Source organism: Pithys albifrons, chromosome 4 (assembly GCF_047495875.1).
Source record: "Pithys albifrons albifrons isolate INPA30051 chromosome 4, PitAlb_v1, whole genome shotgun sequence".
Lineage (NCBI taxonomy): Eukaryota > Metazoa > Chordata > Aves > Passeriformes > Thamnophilidae > Pithys > Pithys albifrons.
The window spans coordinates 46,142,355-46,168,112 of record NC_092461.1 but is presented as its reverse complement, the minus strand read 5'-3'; the positions used below and the strand labels follow the sequence as shown (position 1 = coordinate 46,168,112).

Sequence of the window (25,758 nt, the reverse complement as noted above, 5' to 3'; positions counted from 1 at the left end):
AATCCCTGCTGATTTCTGTTTGTTGGAGTCACTAGGAAAGAGGTATCTGTTATTTCAATCATTGATCCTGAGATAAGGTATGAAGTTGCTGCTGCTAAAATCTGCATTTGGCAGCCTGTGGGTGAATACTGTCAAGGGCAGAGCAACCTGGCCTCTTATGCTGGCTGGCTCTCATCCACTGCCTGTGTACAAAGTCAGTGTAGTGGTGGGGTTTTGCATCTAGTGCACAAGGCAAAAGCAACCTTGGAAAGCAATGGCACTGGAAATCGTAGTAAAAAATAATTTCTTTCCATGGGATCTTTGAATACAAGTTACTAGAGATAACTCTGACCTTAGATTTTATGCTGCAATGGTGAACTTAAGAAGTTAAAAAAGGAATACTGAAAGAGAAAAGGAAATTACTGAGTAGCACTGCTTGCTAAGCTTTAAAAATCTCCCAGTGTTACTCTATTGAAAAGAAAGCTGATATAAAACATGGTTGTGATGTGTCATAATCTCCTCAGGGAGGAAAAAAGGAACCTTTAATCTAACAGAGAAAGGCATAAAGAGTAGATGGAAATAGAAGTCAGACAAATTCAAATTTAAAACTACAGCTGCTTAATCGCCAGAAAAAAATTGTGAAGAAATATGGTGGATCCTTCATATTTCAATGCTTTCCTGAGTACAATATGCCTTTATGGAAGACCTGCTTCAGTTCAGAGTTATTCAAACTTTCTGGAAATACAGTATTCGCTTATGTGTGTTCCCTGGAGCTGGCAGCAGTTGCTCACAGAGAAAGGAAAACCAGAATTCTTTCCATAAAAAGTAATGTTGCTTTAGTTGAACTCAAGCAGAAGTTGTTAGCCCCAGTATAGGTGTAGCTGGGTGGAATGCAATGCCCTCAGAAACTACGATGGAAGAGGCAGTAACAGTTAAGCATTACAAAATATTTTTTGTAACTTGAATTGAAAAATGCTTCTCTCTAACTAATGTGTTTGTTAACTTTTCCAGGCACATTTCATTCTGAGATAAGTTTCTGCCCAAATCCTGGATCAATTTCTAATATTTGAGTTGTTCAGATTACATTTCAAAATGCCTGTTGACATATATTTTGCAGGAGATGTTTCATCAAATAATCAATGGACAGAAGAGGACTGTTGTTCCTTTGTTGAATAAAGATCAGAAAGAGTGTGATCTAAGCCCAGTTTCTGCCTACTGACTGCTGTAATGATAAAGATAAAATGCTTCTTCACTATCATAAGGTGAAAAGGAAAACTTGATAATGAAGGAAAAAAAATATTTATTTCCTTTCATCATACCCCTTCTTTGATTGCTGTCTCCTCTTGACTGTATATGCAGGAGGTTACAGAGCTATATTCAAAATGAGCTACTGGATTTTTGCCCCATCAAAACTGGGATCTAGATTTCTCAGTGCAAGTTTTACCAAATCAATAAAGTTTGTCTGAAGCTGACATTGATTTTAGTCAGATTTTGGGAACTCAGTATTTCCAATGGCCACTTGGTCTTGATATATAGCACTCAGATGAAAACCCAAATTTTGAACCTTTTGGGGTATAACATAGGTCTTTTTTGATTAATTGATTTGTTTTAAAATGGGAAAAGAGAGCATTTTTTCCTATTACGTTATTTTCCTAACTTTAGAATAATTCTTCTTGAAATTAGACAATTAGGTCTGGCAAAGGGCATGAATAAAAGAAACTCATGTTTTACCCATAAGTAGAAATTCTTCTAAGAAGTGCTGAAGTATGAATAAACAAAAACCAGTTTCATTATTCTCTCCTCTCAAAAAACAAATCAAACAACAAAATAAATAAAAAATTAGAAAGAAAACCCTTTGCCTTCCTAAATTCATCTGCCAACACAACTTCATGATCTTACTTTTCCATGCTATGCACTCTTTCTCCTGTTCCCCTAAATGCAAATCATACACATGTTGGCATCCACACACAAGCATACCCATATAGATAACTATTTTTATAAAGCAACACACTAGATGCTCAAGTATTTAGTGGATTTGAATTCAAATACTAACACAATGCCTAAAATCTAGCTTTCAATAACTTGAAGTTATTGAATGTAATTTTTTTCCTTACTAAGAAACACAAGAAATGCTGTGGGGGTAAGTCAAGCAAGATTACTTAATAGCTGCATACTACAGGATGGAAAGGAAGATTTCCCATTTAGTAATGAAATGATAAATTAGCTGTATAAAAAAGAGGTCTCATTATCCTCTTCCTAATTTGAAGTTCAGAAATATGAGGAATATTGCTGGAACAGGGAAAACTGAGTTCTTGTACATACTCCCAGCATCAATTCTGCATGTTAACTCACCACCATTAAACACAGAAAAACTCTAGGAAGGAGGAGCTGATGGTATCAGCGAGAGAAGAACCTAAGATAATCTGTTCAGGAAATTTCTCAGCATCAGGCTAAAATCACACATTCTTCATCACCTCTATTCTTTACAGCACTGAACAAACAATCAGCCTGTTTCAACCTGACGTGGGTATTCCTCTAGATTTACAGGGAGTTCTGCCCCACAAAAGGTCCTGTCAGCAGTCTTGGCTCCAGTGTCAAGGTCAGTGCTCACAGAGAGATGCTTAAAGGAGGCAGAACTCTGGATCATTCTCAGCAGAGGACCAAAACTGCCCACTCCAGCAGAAGACCAAGCCTGCACAGTCTCCTCTGAGCTTAGGGAGATCTAGGCAGTTACTGCTGCTCTTTGGGCTCTCTTGGCCACTGCTTCCAAAAAACCCTTGAGGTGTGCTGCTTTTCAGTTTTGAACATGATTTTTTATAAATTATATGCTTGATATAAGTTAGTTTGTTGAATTTTCCTAAAAAGACCTCTTACCAAGATAACTGGTCTGGAAATTTCCTCTCCAAGGCATATGAATCCTTGCTGAAAATAAGGGAAGGAATTTAAAGTATGCTGGCAGACACAGTGGAGAGTAGAGCTTCAGCCAGGAAGAGTTTTAGAGAGAAAAGAGGCTTTCATGACTACTTTACTTACTTGAGAAAGGGGGCAGATTTTCACACAGGCTAGGATACACATTTGCCTAAACTTAGGCAAACACTTTGGATAATGCTTAAATTTTACCCAAAATAGTTGCTCAGAAATAGTGCAAAGGAATGGAAAATATATCTAACAATGGAACCGCCTCTTTTCAACTACTGTTTTAAGATGGTTTAATGACAAAATTCCAAAGAGCAGAAAATGAATTTGTAGCAGCAACACAGAAAATTACTTCTGAATTTTATAGTAAGAAGCTGTAATTCTTCTGTGATTAGAACTATGAAAACTCTACTTTGACCAGAACCAAACACTTGTGGAAGGTAAAATTTCTTCTGCAAATGTAAAACTCAGGTTACTACACAATTCAACAGGACTGTAATTACGGAAAGGTACCCTCAGTTAAAAAGCTATTTGTAGCTTTAATAAATGACTTAACAGCAAGAAAGCACACAAGTAAATGAAGCACATATCCCATAGGAAGGAGAATTCATATTGAAAGAGAGACTGTATCCCTTTTATAAACAGAATGAGTGTATTAAATAGAAACATGAATGTATCAGTATGATGGAAACATCAGCCTTTGAAATTATGGAAATTGCTTTAGACATAAAAGAAGTGACACTAATAAAATATAGTTCCCTAAAAAGCTTTATTAGTTTACTATAGCAGTACTGCATTTGACGTGGCAATGAAATACCTAATAATTCAGAAGATTCTTTAGGAAAATTAATTGATCCAAAGGAATCCAAGTTTAAAACTTCAGAAGAGAGGGTTATGACATTTTACAACAAAGCAGTATTTATTCCTGGGAACATTTCTTTTAGGAATTAAGATATGTTTATATTATTACTAATTTTGAAATTGCATAATTATGTTTATAAGATGACAGCTATTTTTCATTAGCGATCTGCCAATTTCCAGAGTTCTTTCATTAATGCAATAGCCACATTCAGGTCTGTTGTGCATTTAGGAGGATGGTGTGAGTGAACCACTCTGACAGTTTTTATATTACACATGGGTGTTTATATGCATAAGTTAAAATGCTTCCTTCTCACTGTGGCATATTCCCTTTTGAGTATGTAGACTGTAATGCCAAAATCTGAATGTGTTTTCAAAAGAAATGTAAATGGCTACCATCATAACCTGACCTTTTCCAGCATGTCACACTAGCAATTTTGCTCTTCTGTGTGAATGCAGATGATTTTCCAATTTCTGCTTTAGACAGAAGGCTACTTGAAGAGGTTTAATTCTGATACACAAAAGGTTTTGAAATGGTCTTCAGCTTGAAACTAGAGTTTCTCTTCCTGAAGGCAGGGTCTGCAGGCATAAAGGTATCAGTCCCCACCTGAGCAACATGGTGGAATGCTGCCCTTGAGCATGGCCACAACTGTGCCCTGGCTCGCTGTGGACTCTATTGATCTTGGATCGGTACACTGACTCCGTGGCTTGTCCTCAGATCTGCTTGTCACCAGAAACCTGCCTGGCAGTCTGGACTCTGAGCTGTCCCCAGACTGCCCCGCTCATGTCCTGACTGACATGGTCTTTGCCCACAGCCAGCCACAGTGTGCTTCGCTTCTTGTCCCTTTGGGGTCTGTTTCCTGAGGAAGAGCTGTGGAAATGCACTCACAGTGTCAGTCAGGACACTGGAAAAGGAAAGTGATGGAATCCTGTATGACACCAGTGCCTTCTCTGAAGAACCATCCTCCCATCATCCATGATCTCGCTGCCGAACCCAGGACACAGGGAACAGCAGCAGGCTATCAGAGGAGGAAGTCTTTAAAGATCACAAAGAGAACTGTGTATCATGGCTTGGAGTTGAAGGGAATTTCTATTAGTGCTGCACTAGAATTGCCTAGGTTTCCCTATGAGAAGGGTACAAAATCTCCCATGACCTCATATCCCAAGTGAACGCAACTGGGGGCTTAGAGAGCTCTGGAAAATCTTAACACGGGATCTCTTCACCAGCCCTTAACATGGACAAGCACTTCCTGAAGCACCTTGGTGAACAAACAGGGACACTGAGGCTGCACGCGTCGGAAGCTACTTCAGCGATGTTTGTTTCTCAGTAGCAGTCAAATTTGCAGCCCAGCACCGCGCCGACCATACAGGAACACCTTTAATGCCACCTTCACTGCCACGTGTGCAGCACCGTGATGCAGCTAAAGCACATGGCTCTATCGCAGCTCCCGCAAGGCACAAACACCCAACCCCGCCTTCCCCGGTGGCGGCAGTGCCGATGCGGGCGGGGGATGCGGGCGGGAGATGCGGACGGGGGTTGCGGGCGGGGGATGCGGGCTGGGGATGCGGACGGGGATCCGGGTGGGGGATGCGGACAGGAATGCGGGCGGGGTTGAGGGCGGGGATGTGAGTGGGGATACGGGCGGGGTTGCGATCGGCCATGCGAACGAGGATGCGGGCGGGCGGCCGGCCCGCCCCGGGGCGGGGAAGCGGCGCGGCCGGAAGGGGCGGGCGCATCTCCGGACTGACGGGGCCGAGATGGCGGCAGAGCGGCCCGCGCCTGGCTCTGGATGAGGGGCGGCCGGAGGCTGCGGGAGCGGCCGCCTCGGCCTTTGGAGCCCCGTGCCCGCCGGCGAGGCCTCCCCCCCGGGGCAGGTGAGCTGGAACGATCGGTCTGGTCCTGCACTGCCGGGTGCCGCTTCCGCCTTGGTGGGCAGGGGCCGGGGCGCGGCGCCCTCGCGGTTCCCCCGGGCCGTTCCCCCGCCCCGGCCCCGCTGCCCAGCACCGCCAGGCCCGCGGCCTCTGCCCGGCTGGCTCGGGCCCCGTCCCAGGTGGAGAGGGGGGAATCTCACGGGCTGGGAAGAACGTGGAATGACGGACGAGTGGATAGGCAGCGTTTGGGGACTGGAGGCTTGGCACCCCGTAGGAAAGGGCGAGGGGTACACGTGCTGTGAGAGCTGGCGGTGGGACGGCACTGCTTGGGGTTACTTGGTGTGAAACTCTTGGTTGTTCACGCTGACCGGCAGGTTCCGTAAAAGGTAGTGTTAACGTTTCTTAGCACTCCTTTAAAGATTTGAACTTCGGACAGATCACAGAAAAATTAAGTGCTACCATCTGGTTTCGATGCTCTCTAATAGTACTGGAGCCTGGCCCGGTCAGTAGACACTGTTTCATGGTATGAGTTCAGTATGCAAGTGCCTGAGTTGTCCTAACTAGAAACATTAGTTTCATCTAATGAGAAATAGCACAGGCTGCTGTTTTATGGCTCTCTGGAAATACAGATGTGCCCTGTGGACATTCTTTAGGCCATCTTGTAGTGTACATTGATTGTAAATAGATGGTTCTTGTTGAGAGGTGATTTTGTGGTAGTAGCAATGAGAGTGTGTTAATGTGTTGTCTCTGGTGTTCCATGTAGTTACAGAAAACTTAAGTTCACGACTGGTGCAGAACTGAGGTTTCTTTATCTCTGGTTCTGTGTCTGAGAACTTCTGCAGTGTTACCAAGCGAGTTATGTGAACTAGTGCATTGTGTAAAGGATTTGTTTCAAAAGTTGCAGTGTAGTATCATGGGATTGTGTTACTTAAATTTGTGTTCTTCATGCTGGTTTTCAGAAGAGTAGCATAGATAGGTAAGGAATTGTCAAAAGTCAGTGGATATAAACCTTGTATTTTAACTAATGTTGCCTTGAAGAGTACAACTTTCATTCAGAACAGAAAGCTTCAAGAGTTCACATTAACAAGATTTGAGCTATATTCTTTTTCTTGGAGAGGAAGGCGTGAGATGTGGTGGTGTTACTATAGAAGTGTATGGCTTTAGAAGTAATATGTATAAAAAAGAGTTGAAACTCCCTGTGTTTTATACCAGAGTGTTGGGTGTCTAGGAATAACTTAGGAGCCGCTGGCAGTCACCAGTTTTTGCTGCCTTTAGTTAGAGGGACAAAACATTCTGTCTTGAGTTTTCACATCTTCTGCAGCTCTTGATAGTCTTGAAATCTCCTGGATTTGAGCACCTTGGATGACTTTACCTATGATTTATAGGAGTGAGCTGTCTTCCCACCCAGTTACCTCAACTGCCTAGTTAAGGTGCTTGCACTGGAAGTTGGAACATTAGTGTTGAAACAACAGTGCATATTACAGATATGCCCCAATCACCTACCTAATTAGATAGAGGAGATGCCTCCTAATCTTCCCTTTTGGTTCTCTTCGTCTGTCTAATGCCATGGTAGTGTGGCTTTGAGGTTCAGTCATGCCCCTATTATCTATCCATTTATCAAAGTCAGTGATCTAGACTGGTAAGTTTTTTCCTTCACATTCAGTGTTCCTAATATTATGTTCCTATATAAAGTGAAGAAAAAAACTCCAACCAACCACAATTAAATCCAAACACAGGAATCAACCAGAAAGAGAGAAGTTGAACCCCTGGTTAGGCTATAGAATCGTGGTTGCTGTCTTTGAAATGCAGGAGGTGCTGGTTGTGTCTTTCAATACCTGACTGAATGCTGTTCCTCAATCATTATGTTGCCTTTTTCAAAATACGGAATGTTTTTATGCGTCTTGTAACAGAGATGATTTGGAGAAGGGTTTGTACAGGTTTTCTTAGCTCTGTCTACTAATCTTCATAAAATTCCATCTTCCTATTAACTCATACTGCTCATCATCAGATTGACATGACCACTCTACTTTTGTAAAATTTCATACAAAATAAACTTTTAAGAAATCCTATCCTTGCCACTGAAACCTTGCTTGTTTTTTTTCAGCTGTTCTAGTGAAAACACAAAAGAACCACTGGACCAGTGTGGAGTTTTGGTGCTGACAAATGTAAACACTCAAGGCCATGTTAGTCTTTTGTACTAGGAAGTTAGCTTATTCTTTTGCTTTAGAAGAGTGAGGCTTTTTTTTGTGGCTTCTTATGTAAATATGTATTTGGAGAGGAACCTTTCAGTTTCAGACAAGTTACTTGTAGTCCTGGTTTAGACTCCATCCTTTGGCTGTTTATCTAGCTGTGTTTAATATGGGTTAAAGTCACTGATTCCAGGGTGTCTTCATGTTTTTATTCCAGAGTCACAGATGAGCTGGTGTGAAAGAAGATGTAATCAATTCACAAGGCACTGGTAATTCAAGGCAGAAATTGTATTTCAAAGATGATGATATCTAAAGAAAACTGCACATACAAATCAGCTGGCATTGTAGAGGAACAGTGGAGAGCAGGATAGGTGCTGCATAATGAGTGTTTTGACATTTTTTCAGTGACAGAAGGAGATGAGTTCACTAGGAAAGAAGTTTCTCAAGCAATTTAGTGCTACAAAATGACTTTTTTAGAATTGTTTTTGTCTGTTGAAATACTGTTGAAGTGGTATTTGCTTGTGCAGTTAGATGTGAAAGAGGAAGTGCTTCTCCAGGTGACAGTGTGCTCATTGTATAGTGATGGACAGTGAGAGCATTGCTTATTGCACCATACTTGACTAACCAGTCTGTCTGAGGGCAGACTATGATGGCTACTGTCAGTGAAGTCAGAGGTGCCAGGAGTTTTAATAAGGCCCCTACTGCACACTGAAAGCAATGTAAAAATGTTTCACTTTAATGGACTTCTGAACTTTCCCTCCCTTCATTCTCTTTTCTTTATGGATCAATAAAGTGCATAAGTTGCCTCACTCATCTGGCTTGGCTCTAAAGCGTTTCACATCTTGCTGCTGCTGTCCTTTAATCCTTTCTGTGCTCATCTTCTTCTATGCGAGTGGCCGCTGTGACTTTTTACCAGCAGAAGGCAGGACAAGTCAAACTCCAGCTAAGTTTGGTGTGTATTACAATACTGTTGAGTTGACCGCAAGTATTAAATTAATTAGAATTCATGTCTTAATTTATTTGTTTCTTTGTATCTGTTGTAATGAAAGTTCATTTGACAGCAAGTGGGAGAAGAGAATCTCTATGCTGCTCTATAAATGGAAAGCTGAGGCATGAGATGTGATTTGCATAAGGTTGTATAAAGCTGTCAGACAACTCTTAGCAGACTTTCTCAATTTTAGTCCAGTGTTTCACCTTTGCCTTTATCCGTTAAGAGATGTTTTAGGATTCTTGCTGCAGCACTTTGAACTTTATCTCTGTCATCCTGTGTCAGAGTTGACTGCTGATGCGGTTGTAGTTCCCTTTGGGATTGTTTATGAAGGAAAGGCTTAAGAGAAGAAAAGGAATTCAGGATGTTGTGGCCCTGCCACTTAGCATTGCACTATATATTTTTCCCATTCATGAGAATGGGAAGATACATAATTGGTGTAGGGTGGTGAGTTATGGTGGTCAGAAGAGGTCGAGACAGACTCAGGAAGCAGCAGAACAAAGAACTAAGACCTTTAGTTTGAACTTCACTCTTATCTACTTCTTGTATGCAGGATGTCATCACGTAATTGGCTATTCAGTTCTGTTAAGCATCGACGGAAACATTTTATTGGCTACAAGGTCTGTTACATTCTTCGGGTGGCTCCCTCCTCCTTAAGAGTGCACTCCAAACTGCTCTTCTTTCAAGGATACACCTTGAGCTGTTCAAGATAAATTTCCTCATCAATTACCTCAGATATTAGAGGATCCACAGACCCACTGCCACCCTCACAATACATGTCTGTGCTTCTTTTCAGTGCCTGAGAAAGAACAAGGAAAGTATTAAAAACTTGTTTAAGTTTAGTGTAACAATATTGGGTGAATTAAGTGTGCAGTGAACTGAAGAAAACTAAGGTTCTATGTACATCTGTATTCACACAACTACTTCAGAATACAAAATTGCTCACCTTGAGCAATTTAATTAACTTAAAAAAAATCCCACATATAAAAAAACCCAACCCCAAAAGACACCAACTAAAACTGAAAACCTAAAGGTTTAACCTTTAACTTTTCAGGTATTGCAATCCTTAGAGCAACAATGCACATGTTTCAAGTGCAATTTCAGACTCAGGGGAAAATGTTTTACCTGTCCTTATCTTGAGACAATAATTGGTTCAAGATTGTCTTTTAAACAGCTTTTAGCGTATTGCTGAAATTAATGTGTATATTCTGCTTCATATCTTAATTAGCAGTATAAAAACTAGTGCAGTATTGCTATGGTTAGCTGATAGTATATTGCTGCCAAAAATCTGGTTGTGCATCTGACAATTTCTAGTGTACAGAGCTTAATTGAGAAGAGTGCAATCAAGACTCAGAGAAGAGGTAGACAAAACACTACTTACTGTCTCAAATCAAAGAATCATTAAGGTTGGAAAAAACCTCCAAGACCATCAAGTCTAGCTTTTGAAGGGCCTAGTTCTGCCCCAGCTGAAGTGAAATACAGCTCTGATACAAATGTGTTAAGTGGACATGTGTGTCTTGCTGTAACTCTGAAATCTTGGCATGACACCAGGAAAGTGGAGAGGCACAAGTTATCTGATTGTTGTGGGGAATGATGAAACGTATTGAACCCTGCCAAACAGGCATGCTGGTGATACTGGAAGTGTAGTCACTCATGTATAGGAATGACCAAATGACCTGGGAAATGGATTAAAATGGATTAACTTTTGGTGGCTAATTCTTGTCATCAGTGGATTTCAGAAGCCTGCAAGCCAAATTTCTTGTGGATTCCAGTTTTTTTTTTTCAGTTGTTTAGCTTTATGTCGAGAATAAATATAAAATACAGGATACAATTTAATAAATGAAAAAATGGAGATTAGTTGAAAAACTGGGCTCATAAATATGTATGCATACATATATATATGTTTATATATATATAATTGACACACCTGAAGGTTTTTTATTTTAGTTTTGCACTTTGTAAACTTCCAAGTCCCTTGACTTGCAGCATAAATAATAATGAGTCTGCAGAGGTTTTTGAGTAATGGTTACTCAAGACAACCTTTTCAATCAACAGTTCATTTTCGTGTTGGTTTTTTTTAAATTTAGCATCTATCTGTACTGTCCAATAAGGCAGTTAGATAGTGTGAACAGGGGAAGATGGCTTTACTCTTTCAAATATTAAGTGCTATTCTACTCTTTCTCTCCTGCCCTCCAAGCTGTTAGAGTGAATTCTGATAGAGTGGAGTGAGCTTCTAAACAAGCTTCCTTTCAGAAAAGGTGTGCCTTTATTCTCATTTCAGCAGGTCACCTGGTTTTCATGCCAGGTAGATAGCTTCTAGCTGTCTCTTCTAAAAATAGTATTTTCTTTCACCAATTTAGTGTTGGTTTACAGTAATTTCTACTTTTAGAATAGAAAACTTTCCATCTAATCTCATCTAATCCATTCTGCTTTCACTTACATCCCTTATTTCTGAATACTTCAAATTCTTGACTGATGCATTCTTCTGTCATTGTGATATTGTCAACATTGCTCATTCTGGAAGGTAAGGAAGTGCTTGAGCACAATATGAAATGATGATCCAGTCTTTTAAACTAAAAGCTAATTGTGTTGGATGATGTTTGTTCTTGCTTCTTTGTGGGAAGTCTGACTCCTTCCTATTTCTGTTAGATGAAGAGCCAATCCACTAATGTACAAGATTCTCCACGTTTTTAAGTGTCCCATGAAATAAAATAAAACAACACTAATGTTGAAGTAGAGTTGATGTGTGTCCACTGAGGTCCTTCTGAGCTACAGCTCAACAGTGCAGTCTGTACTTTGGTGGTTACTTACTGACTTAACCTTCCATTTTGCAGTAAAAGGGCCTGTTTGTTTAATAGCCACCCTGTATGATTTTTCAGTAGCAGAAATTCCTGTTCTGGACTATATGTGAAGCAATATTTCCAGTACTATATTACTACAGTGTTTAATAGTAGTTACATTATGTAGCAAATGAGCACCAATAAAAATAAATCTATGCTCCGTGAAGCTCACAAATCCCATTATGTACCTTTTTAATAAAATCCTCAGGACAGTATTGGAGCAGCCTACCTAATGATCCACCTTCCTGACTCTTCCTAACTTAAAGCCTGGAATATAAAAAGTGATTTAAATGCAATAGCATATTTGAAATCAAGCTGTCCTTCAATGGAATACTCATGGCCTGAGGAAAATGTCACAGGGCTGCCTTCTCTTCTCACCAGGAGGTACGTTAAACTTGCAACAGAAAATGTTGTTAGAAGTGTAGATGTACATAATGACAAGCTATTTGTGAAGCCTAACCTCTTATTGTTTACTCTGAAATGTTCACCTGTAGAAGAGAGAAAAACAATCCTTGAATTATAACAGATATGCTTAGTCAGTCAGTACCTATTTGAGGTGATCTGTTGAAATGATGTGATACGCTGAGTATAAATTCTCTAGATTATGAAATTGTCACTGAAAAACAGCAACTAACAGGAGTGGCTCCAGCCAAAGTGTTTTTTCTTGTCTGGGTTTGCTATCATGATCCAGTCTGGCATAGAAATATCAATAGATCTGGGGGTGAACTGGTGCTGTAGTGCACACAACATGAACAGTCTTTCTTTGATGATGATTTTTCAGCAACACTGATTCTAAAATAACCAGTGTTTATTCTCATCATACATTTCCATCAAAATGGAAAGTAAATTTAAAAAGCCAATTTTATTTTTTGACCTAATGACTAAATTTATAATTTGTGTATGGAAGGCATGCTCAAGTAGGCATGAGCTTCTCTCTGATAATTATTCTGCTCTGCTTGCATTGCCAGTGTTCAGTGTCACTAGTAGTGTCTGAAACGTATCAGCTGTACTGTCACTGCAACTGGTTGTCTGCACTTCACTTTAAAAGTGTCTTCTAACGGTGACTTTACCTATGATTATGTGCTGTTTTGTTAAAGGCCGTGTACATTAGATCCTTGCATTATTTACATCAGTGAAATGTCCTTATAATAGGCAGGTGGCATCTTTGCTGCAGGTACCTCATCTCTCTTCTTGCATTAATACAGTTTCACAGAATGCTCCTTGCTTAGCAGCAACTAAGGTAATTGGCTTTAAGAACCATATAAAGATGTATAATCCTCTGCATCTAATTTTTTTCTTTTGCAGGAAGGGTTTCTCACCATGGCCATAACACAGTTTCGACTCTTTAAAGTCTGTACTTGTCTGGCAGCAGTGCTTTCTTTCATTAAAAAGTTAATATGCAGGTAAACATGTCTTATTTAACTTGGTTGCATTTTCTTTTTCAATTACAAGTTCTTACACTTTTCTTCTTCCAGCACCCACCCTCAATTTTCCCAATTCTGTTTTTACTAATTGCAAAACAATCAAGACAGATGAAAACTAAGTCAAATTCATTCTTTAATTTGCATGTCTTCAGAGTTCCAGAAGTCTGTGTAGTGCATTTGTGAGTGCATTTTGTTGTATGATAGCTGAATGAGGTTTTCTAAACAGCTATGTTGGGTTTTAAAGTTGTTTTTTAAAACTATTCCTTGTCAAACTAGGAAGAAAGATGTTTTCCATGTTTTCTAAAAGTATTTGGCAAGTGATAGTTTGTTTTTAAGAGACTCTGTTAGTGGCCGCATCCACCCTGTCATCAGGCCGTTGTTTTTCACTATAAATATAGGCAATTCTCATCCTGATTTGTCAAAACCCAGTTGCCTGAAACTTCAGATTCTTCTGCCTATTTAAGATTCTTTCAAGAATTTGGAGGACAGTGATGGAAATTCAATGAAGTTAAATGATGAATAATGACTTATTTTTTTCATACTCTTGTAAGCCATATGCAGTGTTCCTTTGACCCATGAACGCAGTGGTGTAGTACTGAGAAGCATTCTCAAACCCTCAAGAGTTAGAGTTGTGTAGTGGTAGAGTTCAGTAATAGTGGCACAGTACCTGAGGCAGATCTTGACACTGTGTTCTCACATGAACTACTGTGCTTCTGGCTGCTCTTGCAGTATGTTGTTTTACATAAACAAATAGCAGTCTGGAGAATTGTATTTTCTTTTTGTGTATGATGACAGCAACTTTGTCAATGAGGTTAAAGCATATGCAGAGTATGTGGTAGACAGAAAATAACTATTTATTTCCTCTTTGCCTTTACTCATTCAAAGAATAAGAGGAAGTTCTCAACTTACTGGTAAATTTACTACAGATCAAGTGATGCTTTAAAAAGGGACATTTTAATGCTGCATACAACTATATAGATGTCAGCCTTAGTTCTATGATTTGAATGCCAAATTAAATTAAGAATACTTGCTGTTCAAGTTCTGAAAGAAGTCAGAACAGAGTTGATGATAACTTCTATATTATTGGACTTGTCATTTCTCTAAGTGTTAAGATAGTTTTTATAAGCAGATAATTGTTTTGTAGATGTAATAACAGTATTTTCATCCTTTTTTCAACTGCATGAACTAAAACCGTGAAATGAACAGATGAGAAACTGCTTGAAAGTAAAAAAAGTACAAAACCTTTTCTTTTGTGAATAGCATTTAGCTGAAGGATTGAAAATTTAAAATCTTTCAGATAAACAAGTCAGTGGATCAAACTAATTCAGTCCATTAACTACCAACATTTATCCTATTCACTGTCAGCTGTAAAGTGTAGCTTGATAAATTTTGTTGCCCTGTAATCCACCCCTTCAAATCAGTATGCCTGATAACCAGCAAATGTGATTTAATTAAATGTGCATTTTAATTCAACAGAAATGATCTAGTACTTACATGCATGATATAATTTATACTGGGGTTTTTATTTGAACAAGTGCCTGTAGAGATTATATATCTTTCTAGTAAGTGTAGAGCTTACATATAGAACTAGTCATCTCTTTAGTTAAATCTTATTTTGATAAACAACAGCCTGCCTGAGTCCAGTTTCCAGGAAAAAAAACGTGTAAGTGTAAAAAGAGATGAAACTTAATTCTGCTTAAAATCTCTAGTTATTTTCTCCAGCTGAGAAATGTGGGTGTTGCTGACTAGTAAGGAGAAACAAACCCAAGAATTCATGAGGCATTTGACATTCAGAGTGGTGATCAGTATCTTTCTAATGATGGTTGTGAAGCAACAGTTCCTATAAGCATCTTGTTCCCTGTGTAGAAGTGGAGATAGGTAGCCTTCCTCAGTTCTGCTTTGTGTAGCATACTCTTTCCCATGTTGTATGACAAAAGCTTTCCTCCTACCTTCACCCTTGTTAGTGTAATCATTTTGACTAGGTGAGTGTTTGTTACAAGCCAATTGCTGGAGTCTTCTAGATCATATCAGTGGAGAAATATATAAATGTAAATACACATATTATGAGAATATATGTAAGTGGAGAAGTGATGGCTTAGAATAGAATTAAAGATATGTATGTTGTACACATCTGAAGGAGCATGTTTCCAAGTTTGGGTTTCCTTTAGAGATGTTACCTAAATCTAGTCAACCAGAAGTCTCTGATGTGTTTGAGGGAACAATGTTTTTACCTTCCTTTACCCTTAAACTCTGTTGCTTTTCAGCTTAAAGGAAAATTTGTAAAGGAAATAGAGTTACTTATATAAAACTTGATAATTTGGGGATAGCACCTGATCTTCCCTAAGGAGGAATCTGTTGGTCCTAAAATAAAAAAAAAAATGTATCTAGTCACTCACCAGCATGCAGCAGAGGTGATATTATAAGCAATTCAGCTAGTCTGAGTTGATGGTAGTATGTTCTATAATATTAAAACTAATGGGTGGAAACTACAAATTGAAGTTTCCCAGTTTTATTCTTATCAGTAGTAAGAAACAAAATTTAACTTGTCTGAGCTGCACAAGGTCAATTACATACATCTGTTTTGCTATAGAAGCTTACACGCCTTGGAGAAAACATGAGTGTAAGCCTTAATTTCATTCTCTTGTGTTGTAAGGTTTTAAAATACAATGAATGTCAGCTAAGAATATTTTAATTATTATAGTGGTCTTTGAATACTGTCATTATCTAACTAGGTGGTTTATCTGCAATGCATTAGTGTTTGTTTTCAGTTAAAATTATTTGATATAGTTGCTGAAATGCATTGAAACTGTTCTTTTAGTAGAAGTATGAATTGAACAAAACCTCTTAACTTGCATAATCTTGCTCTACCTCTGTTTAGACTTTGCAGGAAAAAGTAGAGGGGCTTTCAAATCAAGCAGCTCAGAAAGCAATTTGTTACGCTCAGCTTAATGTTGAAGACATAGAAAAATTTTTCAGTGTACAGTAGAAAAGTTCTTTGACAAATGTAGAATGCTAGTGCTTGCTTTATAAGCACTGACAGTAAAAATTGTAACTGACTTGTGCAAATAATTGAGTTAATTTGTCCATTTTCTATTTCTCAAAAGTATTTCTCCTCTATTTCTGCTGCAGTTAAAAAAATAAATTGCACTTCGAAATTCATGTGAACACTGCTTTAAATTCATTATGAAATTCCTTTGCTTAGCAGACTTTTACTGGCAGTAGTTAATACTAAGGTAGTTGAAGCACTAAATGTTTTAGCCATGACTATTTTCAATAGTACTGTTCTCAGACTTCCTTTTTTGTTTTTTTTTAAACTTAGTGCTCATATTTTCAGAGCTTGGAGGAATCCTACATTTTTCTTTCAGGTCTGGAAGAGGACGAAAGTTAAGTGGAGACCAAATAACTTTGCCAACCACAGTGGATTATTCATCTGTTCCTAAACAGGTAATTGTTAAAGTGGTAGGTGACTTAATAGATAATCCCTTAACAGAGTGATTATACCAGTGCTACAACTGGGTTGCTATATATCCAGGAAAGATATAATACTACTATGTATGCTGTATAATATTAACTATATATCTTAGCAAGATACAAAAAGACAAGTTTTTACTTGCAGATAGTATTAACTTGTACTGTATACTTTTTTCAGCCTGAAGTAGAAGACTGGTCTTCATGGGATGAAGATGCACCTACCAGTGTGAAGATTGAAGGTGGCAATGGTAATGTGGCTGCTCAGCAAAATCCTTTGGAACAAATGGAACCTGATTATTTCAAAGATATGACACCAACTATTAGAAAAACTCAAAAAGTAAGTCTTGTGCTTTCAGCTATACTTACAGAGGAGTTTCCTTGCTTTAAAATTGGCTATAACTAAATCAGCAACTTACAGAAGGTGATGTCAGTAAAATTAAGCTGTCCTGTTGAAATGAGAATAGATGCTAGTGTGTAGTTTAACATGTCCTGTTAAAAATGCTGACGCTTTGAGATCTTAACAATATGATGCTATTTCATGATTATATCTTTAGTCTTAATGTCATTGGAAACTTACGAATAATTTCATAATCTGAAGGTTCTGGGAAGTCTAATATGAGAACTGTCTAGTCACTTTAATTCTGAAAGTAGGACACTGCACAACAATGGTTGTACTCATACCCTTCCAGTGTTTGAACAGAAACATTCTGTGCCCTGTTCTATTGAAGTCTGAGAGAGCAGAACTACAGTTGCAGAAAACAATGATTACCTGTTTAGCCAAGTTATATACTGGGGAGGCTGGAATTAGGGAACTGGTATTTCAAAATAGCTTGCGCTTCTGATAGCTGTTTTTATAATGCAGACAAGACAGAGGTTATATCTATAGGAACATCATCATTGTAAATAAATGCTGATTTAACTTCTGCTAAGTGCAAGTTTTGTTTCTGTGTGCAAATCTTTCAGCTAGGTACTTCTAGATCTTTGAGCTATTTGGAAAACCTCACAATAAAGACTGTCAAGTATTGGAACAGGTTACCAGAGAAGTTGTGCAGGCTTCATCTCTGAAAGTTTTCGAGCCCCAAGTGGATAAGTCCAGAGTACTTTCATCAGCCTTAGAGCTGACAGTGCTTTGAGGAGGAGGTTGGGTTACAGACCTTCTGAGGCCCCTTCCAACTTGAATCTTCCTGTAGTCCTATGAACTGGAGCTGATACTGGTGTTTGTTTTCTGTACATTCCACATCTGTAGTATTCTGTGGACTAAATTCTTCTAATGATTTTGATCTCTCAAAATTGAGGGGCAGGGGAGGACTGGGGAGAAGTAGATTTCTCCTTTATACCCACTGACATTTTTTGCCTAATAGAATGACTTTCAGGTTCAGAACCAAACTGGAGAAGAGTCTATCCTGTTTGAGCACTGTACACTGAGTTTAGTTTAAATGTATCTCTAGGGATGGCTGCAAGCACTGTAAAGAACATTCCTGTTAACTTGGCCTACTTACCACCCTTGAATATGAATTTATGTTTGTATTTCCACTGAATGTTGGCTCAGTATAAACCCCACTCCAAGATTTGAGGTAGAATTTACTCATGTGACCACTCATCTACACGAGTCTATTTGGCAATAGAACTTCAGTCAAATAAGTCTGTCATTGCTAATTAAGATTGTCTAGTCCTGTTTCCTTTCTTGCATATGTGCACTCATTGGAACTGTGAATCTACCTCAGTGGGAAGCAGCAGGAACTTAAAGTAGACCTAAACAAAATAAGTTTGTGACTTGCAGTCCAGACAAAGGAGGGGTATGTGATCTTAGCAACCATGTTAAATTTGCTAACATGCTATGCCTTTTGGTAGAAGCACTAGTACATGTTTTTCAGCCAAACCAGCATGAAGCTTTACTAGTTGATGTGATAAGAGAATTTGCAGCTATTGAAACTGAACAGATATGTGGTTGAAGTAGCTGAGAGCTCACATTACAGTGCAGTACAGCAGTGCAGACAGCACTGCCCTCGGGAGTTGTATCTTACAGTGACCTATCACAGAGACAGGATTTCTCCAAGGAATATGTTACAGTTGGTAACTTCTATTAGTACTGGGAAATGTGGCTATTTGATCTGTAATTCTTTGTGCCCATTTTCTGTCTTGATTACAGTCATAGGTCTCCATGTGACTAAAGAAGAAGCTAATGTGGGGAGGGGCAATTCTTGTCTTTTGCATTTAGTATCTTTCACTTGTCAGTTCATTTGGCTGTACAGCTTCCAGAACCTGACCAAGTTTGAGACACAGTGTTGTGTTGTGTAGATGAACCTTCACAGGCACAGAGCTAAATGATCACCAAAGAATCTGTGTGCTTTAATTTTCTACTTTTTATTCCTGTTTTTGAATATTTTCAGATAGTTATTAAGAAACGAGAGCCTTTAAATTTTGGGATCCCAGAGGGAAACACAGGATTCTCTAGCAGATTAGCAGCTACACAAGATATTCCTTTTATTCACCAGTCGGTAAGTATTGATCTTGTACTTGATGGTTAAATGACTATTCTGTAGGGGAAGGAATAGTCTGCCTAAGGTCTACATTGTGCAGACTAAGAAAAGTTGTGGAATAATGTAGATTGTTTTAAAATTGAATATTTGGTTCAAAGAATGAAGTGGTTCATCTCATTTTAACTAATATATTCTACTGAGAAAATTGACAGATCAGTGATAAAAAGATAAACTTCCATACACTTCTGTGCCTGGAAATCTGCTAAACCAATGAACTGTGTGTTTTTTGGATTCTATGCAGTAAGTTACTAAGAAGAGTAGATGGCTTTCTTGAAAGCCTCTTATGTTACCTTTGCTTTAGTATCTTGGATCCATTTTTAACTTTCTGCTTCTCCCTTTCTGTAGGGATTGTACTCTAACAGTCCTCTAATTTTTGCTCTTTAGCCTTTGAAAAAATATTCTAGTTACCCAACAACCTGGGCATTTAGCAGGAGATGCTTTCCCTCCATTGGCCTTTCCCTTTTTTAGCAGTGCTTCTGCTTTGGTTAGGTAGTGCACAGAAGTGTCTAGGCAGGAAGCAGTACAGGGTGGTTGTACCACCTCCCTACACTGTCCATAATGAAAACAGTTCAGGAAAGGACTTTCAGTGAGTAAAAGTGTCACTCAGCTGATACTGGACATGCAAACGTATGTATGTACGTGTTGGGTCGTCCATGCAGCTTCCAGAAGTCTTATGCACTATCTAGTTATTTAATCTGCTTAATTTATTTCCTCTTAAGCAAAAATGCACGTCAGTACTTTTTTCCTGCTTTTGTCCATAAAACTATTTGACAACTGGAAAACCTCAGTATTAGAGCAGGGAAAAAAGTATAGACAAAAGTATAGAAAAAAGTTGAGAAGCACTGACATATCTTGAGTACTTCTGTAAGTCTGAAGCATTAAGTTTAAAAATGGATATTAAAGAAACTTTCTTGTCTCACCATCCAGGAGTCACTCTGGCAGCCACACACCAGTGTTCTATTTTTTTCCATGTGCTTAGAGCTTCTCTTTGGTTTCAGCCTGAACTTGGGGACTTGGATACTTGGCAGGAAAATACCAATGCCTGGGAAGAAGAGGAAGATGCTGCCTGGCAGGCAGAAGAAGTTCTTAGGTAAGTGAAATTAATGTGACACATGTGAAAGAATCAAATTTGTTTGTTTATTGGAACACCTTTCTGGTAAGTGCTAAGAATTTTAAGCACATGTTAAATTATTTTTGTGCATCTAATCTCTATGTAATTAGTACTTGGTAGAAGACATTTGGGTTTAATCCATTTTACTGAATGAAATAGTAGGGGAAATCTGAGAATCACTGAACATTGCAACAACACATTAATATATGCACATGCATGTGCCTGCTAAAAACTAGCTCAATAATGCCTCACTAATCCCAATGATTTATTATGAACAAATAACATTTGAACTTGATTAAGTAAAATACCACTTGATGTCCTTATAAAAAGGATCATAACCATGTGCTTAACGTAAAAGTACTCCAGGATAGAAAATAAAGTACTAAGTATATTCTTGGAACTAAGCTTGTAGGAGCTATGCTTTTCTGGTGAACTTAACTAAACTGGCTGATAAGGCTGAATGTTAAACCAAAGTCTTGCACAAAGTTAGAGTGAATACTTTGTCTAATCTGTCTGTGTTCTATTTTTTCCTTTTAAGAACACACAGGAGAAGTACGGAGGGTAAAGAGGTGCAAACTGAGTTTAAGTTAATCACACACAGTGATTTGGCTTTGTAGTGACTTAGAGTTTTATCAAAATTTATTGCTTTCTACATTATCAAGTAACCAGCCCCACACTGGACTTTACAAGTACATGACTTCTGTGGTACAATAGTGATAAAAGGAAATAAAGACATGATACATTCAAAAGTCTTTCTATAACTGTGAATCTTTAAAGGAAAAAAGGTATTTTGGGAAAAAAATAAAAGGATTCCAGTCAACTATTTTTTTAATGTTTTGAAAAATGTACTTTTTTCAGTCAGTGTAATAAGACAAGGGAAGTCACCAGGACACTTTTAATGCATTAATCGTTATTATCTGCCAGTCTTGCTCTGTAGCAGCTTAACATGTGAGAATAGGGTTATAATGCAAATACTTTTGTAAACTTAAACATCTATCTCTATATGTACATGCTAGTCAATATATTGGGGTTTTTTAAACTTCAGTTCTGTTTCAGGTCTTGTCTTTCAGTAATGTATAACAGAAGTATGAGCTTTATGATACGAATGATGTCTCTTTGGGATAGTTTTGTTTCAAGGGTAGTAATTTTTCTCATAAAGAATATAAATAAGCTCAGTAAGATCTTTAATTTCTAACGTGCAGTCTACTGAGCATTAAATGTACAATGAAAAATGCTGCTTTTTTTAAACTGAGAAGTAAAACAACTTCTTTGGATAACTGCAGAGGCTGCATTGTACTTAACTCTTGTCCCATTTCATTACATATGTTTTTAGGACTATCAAAAGTAGTATTCAAACTTTCCAAAGCACTGGCTTGTCTTGTACAAATTAGCTACTAAAACGATCTGGTGTATGTTTATGGCTGTTTACTTCTGGAGTGTAAAATTTGTTTAGTGGATATTTTCAGGATGGTCAAAGGCATATTGTCTGCCAACTGTCAGGTTCATGCTCTGGAATACTTAGGAAGAGAGGTCTTTTATGTGGCAATAGCAGTGAGGTTTTCCCCAAACCTTCACTTTTCAAACTGCCATGTTATTTGATTGAAGCTATTATAAAGATTTCAGCCTGCTGTCTTTATTATTGAAAGGCTTCAGCTCAAGTTATTAATTTTAATGAAATTCCTTCTTGGCCACACTAAAAAGTATAAAAATTTACTTGTTATAGAAGGGATGTGTATGTGTCTAAATATTTCCAGTAGCTAGAACATGATCAGAACTGTAGCTGTCTCTATGGCATGCCACTGGCTACCTCAGTACAACTGCTCATTGTGTACGCTGTATCCCAGCTGTGTGAAGCAACACCATCTGTAAATGAGGGAAGTGCTGGCGGATTTTTAGCAAGATTGGTGAGAAATACCTACTGGATTTAATATTTCTTTTGCAGTAGATATTGGTGATATATTTAACATCCAACATTAAACAGAAAACTTAAGTATAGTACTTGACAAGCCTGGCTCTGTTTTTGACAGACTGCAGTATGGAAGTGGTATGGAGTCTCTTAATGCTAGCAGTCTGCATCCTGCTTTACAAAATTATCTGAAGATCCTGTGGCCTCTCTGGAGACTTAGAGCATAAGCATAACAGTTGAAAGAAGCATGTATAGGATTTCAGACTGCTAAATGGAGGACAGAGGCCCCCTAACATTCCAGAGTGTTAATGCTGACTGTACTCCAGTGGTGCTTTTTGAGAATGAAATGAGTGTGCAGAAAAAGTAAAGGTCTTCCTTAGACAACTGTGTCTGGGTACCTGTTGGTGCTCAGACAGTGTTTAGAGTATTAGAGTAATTTTTGTGTGGTAATGGAGTGCTGATCAATCATGCTGTGGCTTGCTAAATAGCAGAGAAGATTGTATCCTGCAGCCTCTCTGATGACTCTGCGTAAGCATAACAGTTGAAATAAGCATGTATTCCAAGCCAAGCACTCTGTGGAATCAAAGCATACAGAAAGGCAGTGCTGAGGATTAGGCTACTAGTTTTGTAGTGTTTCTTCCCCCCACTCTTCAGCAGATTCTGGGCTGGGATGCACTAAAATTTTCCAGTCAGTGATGAATCACTGTAGTGGATGATAAACTGGAACTTGGTTTCTTCTGAAAATTCTACATACCTATCTGCAACAACTTCAGAATTTCTGTTACCAATGAAGCCTTTTTCCCCAGTGGGAACAGTTAAGCTCATGCATTTCTGGTTTATAGTTTGTTTGTAATTTTTAGTGACCATTTGCTCTGAGGTGAATGTGACGTCTCTCTCATTTGGGTGTAACCGAATACAATTTCTCGGCCCGTAGAGGGCGTAGTACCACCGCTGTGATGAGGATTTTCATCAGCATTGCTTAATACCTGATGTGGCTTTTTGAATATAAGAATATAAGAAAATCTCCTACTGTAAAGTGACAAATATTACTCTGCATATGCTTGACTCACAGCACAATCAACTGTCTGGCTTTCAAGTGGAATGTAGAATAGTTGGTGATGATCTCAGAAAGCCCCAAAACTTTTGAGCTGCTGTAAACTTGGGAGGTAGATCCTGATGTGAATGACTAATTTCATTCTTCCACAACTGACAACAGAGCAGCTTAGTAGAGTACAGGAGAACTTCTGGTGGTTAATAATCAATCAAGGGAAACAATGAAGGTATTGAGTAAGTGCAATCTCTCCTGTCCAATACAAAGATAGTATGTAGACTTTGTACCTGTGGTACAGCTCAGTACCTCAAGTATTTTGAAGGTTTGTGTTCCCAGTTTGTCCATCTACCAGAGAAGGTGGCTTTAGGTGATAATACTTTTTAACTCCGTATGTTTTACACACGTAAGTGGATGTGCACAGGTAATTTAGATACATCTAAATTTAACTCCTTACTGCCTCATCAGGTCGAATTCTTCATTCGTTTTTAATAAGCAGTTCTTTACTCTTACTAAATCTGTGTTAAATTTCACCTTTTCAAATTAATGAAGCTTCTTTTTTATTTTTAAAATCCTCTTGCAAGCAAATTAGCATTTTTTTCGTATCTACTAAGTTGAATCCAAAGCAGAAGTGACCTACTTAGGCAATACAAGAGAGAGCTGCAATATGTCAGTTTGAGAATGGATCTAGTTGTTGGTCCTGCACCACTCAATAATTTGTTCTAGCTAAAGCAGGGGAATAAAATGAGTGAATTTTTTTTGGTGTTCTTTCTGGGTTTGCTGTAGTCAGTTATGTATTTGTTGCAATGGGAAACCTATTTCTATTGACAGATTCTTTGAGCTAAGACAGTGATGTCTGGAGTTTTATAATAATTACAGGAAATAATGCTAAAAGGATACCCAACTGAAGACTTCTTAATTACTTTTTATTTCCTTAAAGACTATTGTTTATATTTGTAGCAGACAATAGTGTACAACACAGATCCTCAACTCCTGATGGGGAGTATTTGAAGTTACCATCTCATCTAATCATGACAAAAATGTTTGTAGAATTTGCATTACATAGGGGGTCACTACTGATGCTTCTGCTAAGGGAAAGGAGGGACACAAATCAAACTGGTTTGGTCTGAATTTGAAAAGATGGGTACGCTTGCTACTGAAAGCATTAGAGAGATTTTTATTTTTTGCTTTGGGCCTTACAACTGTCCTAAACTCTTACTGATTCACTTTGAATCTTTGACAGTTTAGTGGCTTTTAGATTGCAAAATGATTGAACAAATATTACTGCGTAAGACTTGATTGGATTAGGTTGGATATTAGGAAAAGGTTTTCACCCAGGCCATGGTTGAGCACTGCAACCCCAGGCAGTGGTCACAACACCAAGCCTGACAGTTTAAGAAGTGTTTGGATGATACTCCGAGGCACATCGTGTGACTCTTGGAGCTGTCCTGTGCAGGGTCAGGAGTTGGACTTTGGTGATCCTTGTGGATCCCTCCCAACTCCGGGTATTCTGTGATTCTAGATTATTCTGAAAAGAAGACTTCAGCACAATGAAAGAATAACTGTTCTGAGCCTAACAGCTGTAGACTGAAGCTCTGTTTTTATTAGTTATAATAACCTATGTATTGACAGGAACTTAAGGTATAACCATGCTGAAAACTGGATTTCTGTTATTTCGCAGTTTATGTTTTCTTTAATTGCAGACAACAGAAGATAGCAGAAAGGGAAAAGAGAGCAGCAGAACAACAGCGAAAGAAAATGGAGAAGGAGGCACAAAGGCTAATGAAAAAGGAACAAAACAAAATTGGTGTAAAACTGTCCTAACAGGAACCAGCCATCAATGGCAGTGCTGGTGAAAGGAGAATTTCAACTCTACAACGTACATATGGGTATTGATTTAACTATTTATAGGACTCTTCAATGCACTGCTTGGTTTCAATGCATTCTTCAGGTCATCTCAGAAGCCAGGATTTTTCCAAAATATCTTGAACTACCTTAAAGGAGAAAATCCCCACAGAAAATCATGCCTTGATGGAATGTTTCCTGCAGTAGTTCTATTCCAGCACCCTTCTTTGCAGCAAAGGTGATTGACAGGAATGTTGATTGAAAAACACTGTTAATGAACAGCTCAAGCCTAGAGAAAAGAATGTAAATATTGAGTGGTGGGAAATCTACTGTATTGTCTGTGCTTACCTGAAACATGTAATTAAACAGTTTTAAAGAACCCTTTGCTTCCTGCCTGATAAAGAATATCTACATTTGCCTTTTTATCAAAGTATTTAAACATTTCAGAGTTTTCCATGGGAGATCATATTTTCTTCTAAATAGGTAAATAACTTGTTATGGATGACCTGCAACTCAAAATGTGCTCCTGGTAGGTTATGCAACAGTAGAGCACAAGTTACAGCTGAACACTACAAGTGGATTTCTTGTCACTTTGTCACTTGCAGCGTCCTATGCTCCCTTGTCCATTTACATGGGACAGTGCAATGGCTATCAGCACAAGAGTGGTGCACCTTTTTTACAACGGCTGATGTTGTGAATGTAAGGGAGCATTTTAGTCACTTAACTTGTATTGGTAAATATTTCTAGCAGAAAATCTTCTATTTCCTACAG

At 38.4% G+C, this 25,758-nt stretch overlaps 1 protein-coding gene across 3 annotated transcripts; it reads left to right on the top strand.

The window, feature by feature from the left end:
- The first annotated feature begins 5,464 nt into the window (after positions 1-5,464).
- EBAG9 (estrogen receptor binding site associated antigen 9) lies at positions 5,465-25,366 on the top strand. 3 transcript variants are annotated; one of them, XM_071553974.1, is made up of 8 exons: positions 5,465-5,628; positions 11,851-12,026; positions 12,948-13,045; positions 16,432-16,510; positions 16,716-16,874; positions 18,928-19,035; positions 20,005-20,167; positions 24,846-24,950. In XM_071553974.1, the coding sequence occupies exons 3-8, from the start codon at positions 12,963-12,965 to the stop codon at positions 24,857-24,859; spliced, it is 606 nt and encodes a 201-aa protein (XP_071410075.1). In that variant the 5' UTR covers positions 5,465-5,628; positions 11,851-12,026; positions 12,948-12,962; the 3' UTR covers positions 24,860-24,950. The 3 variants fall into 3 exon arrangements, with proteins under 3 accessions (XP_071410075.1, XP_071410073.1, XP_071410074.1); XM_071553972.1 differs by having other exon boundaries at positions 5,468-5,628; positions 20,076-20,167; positions 24,846-25,366; XM_071553973.1 differs by lacking the exon at positions 11,851-12,026 and having other exon boundaries at positions 5,468-5,628; positions 20,076-20,167; positions 24,846-25,366.
- Positions 25,367-25,758: the final 392 nt, after the last annotated feature.

Excerpts from the sequence above, each read along its gene's own strand:
- EBAG9 (XM_071553973.1), top strand. The coding sequence starts at position 12,963 with ATGGCCATAACACAGTTTCGACTCTTTAAAGTCTGTACTTGTCTGGCA. Across the intron at positions 16,875-18,927 it reads CTATTAGAAAAACTCAAAAA|ATAGTTATTAAGAAACGAGA; the intron begins GTAAGTCTTGTG and ends GAATATTTTCAG. Across the intron at positions 20,168-24,845 it reads CAGGCAGAAGAAGTTCTTAG|ACAACAGAAGATAGCAGAAA; the intron begins GTAAGTGAAATT and ends CTTTAATTGCAG.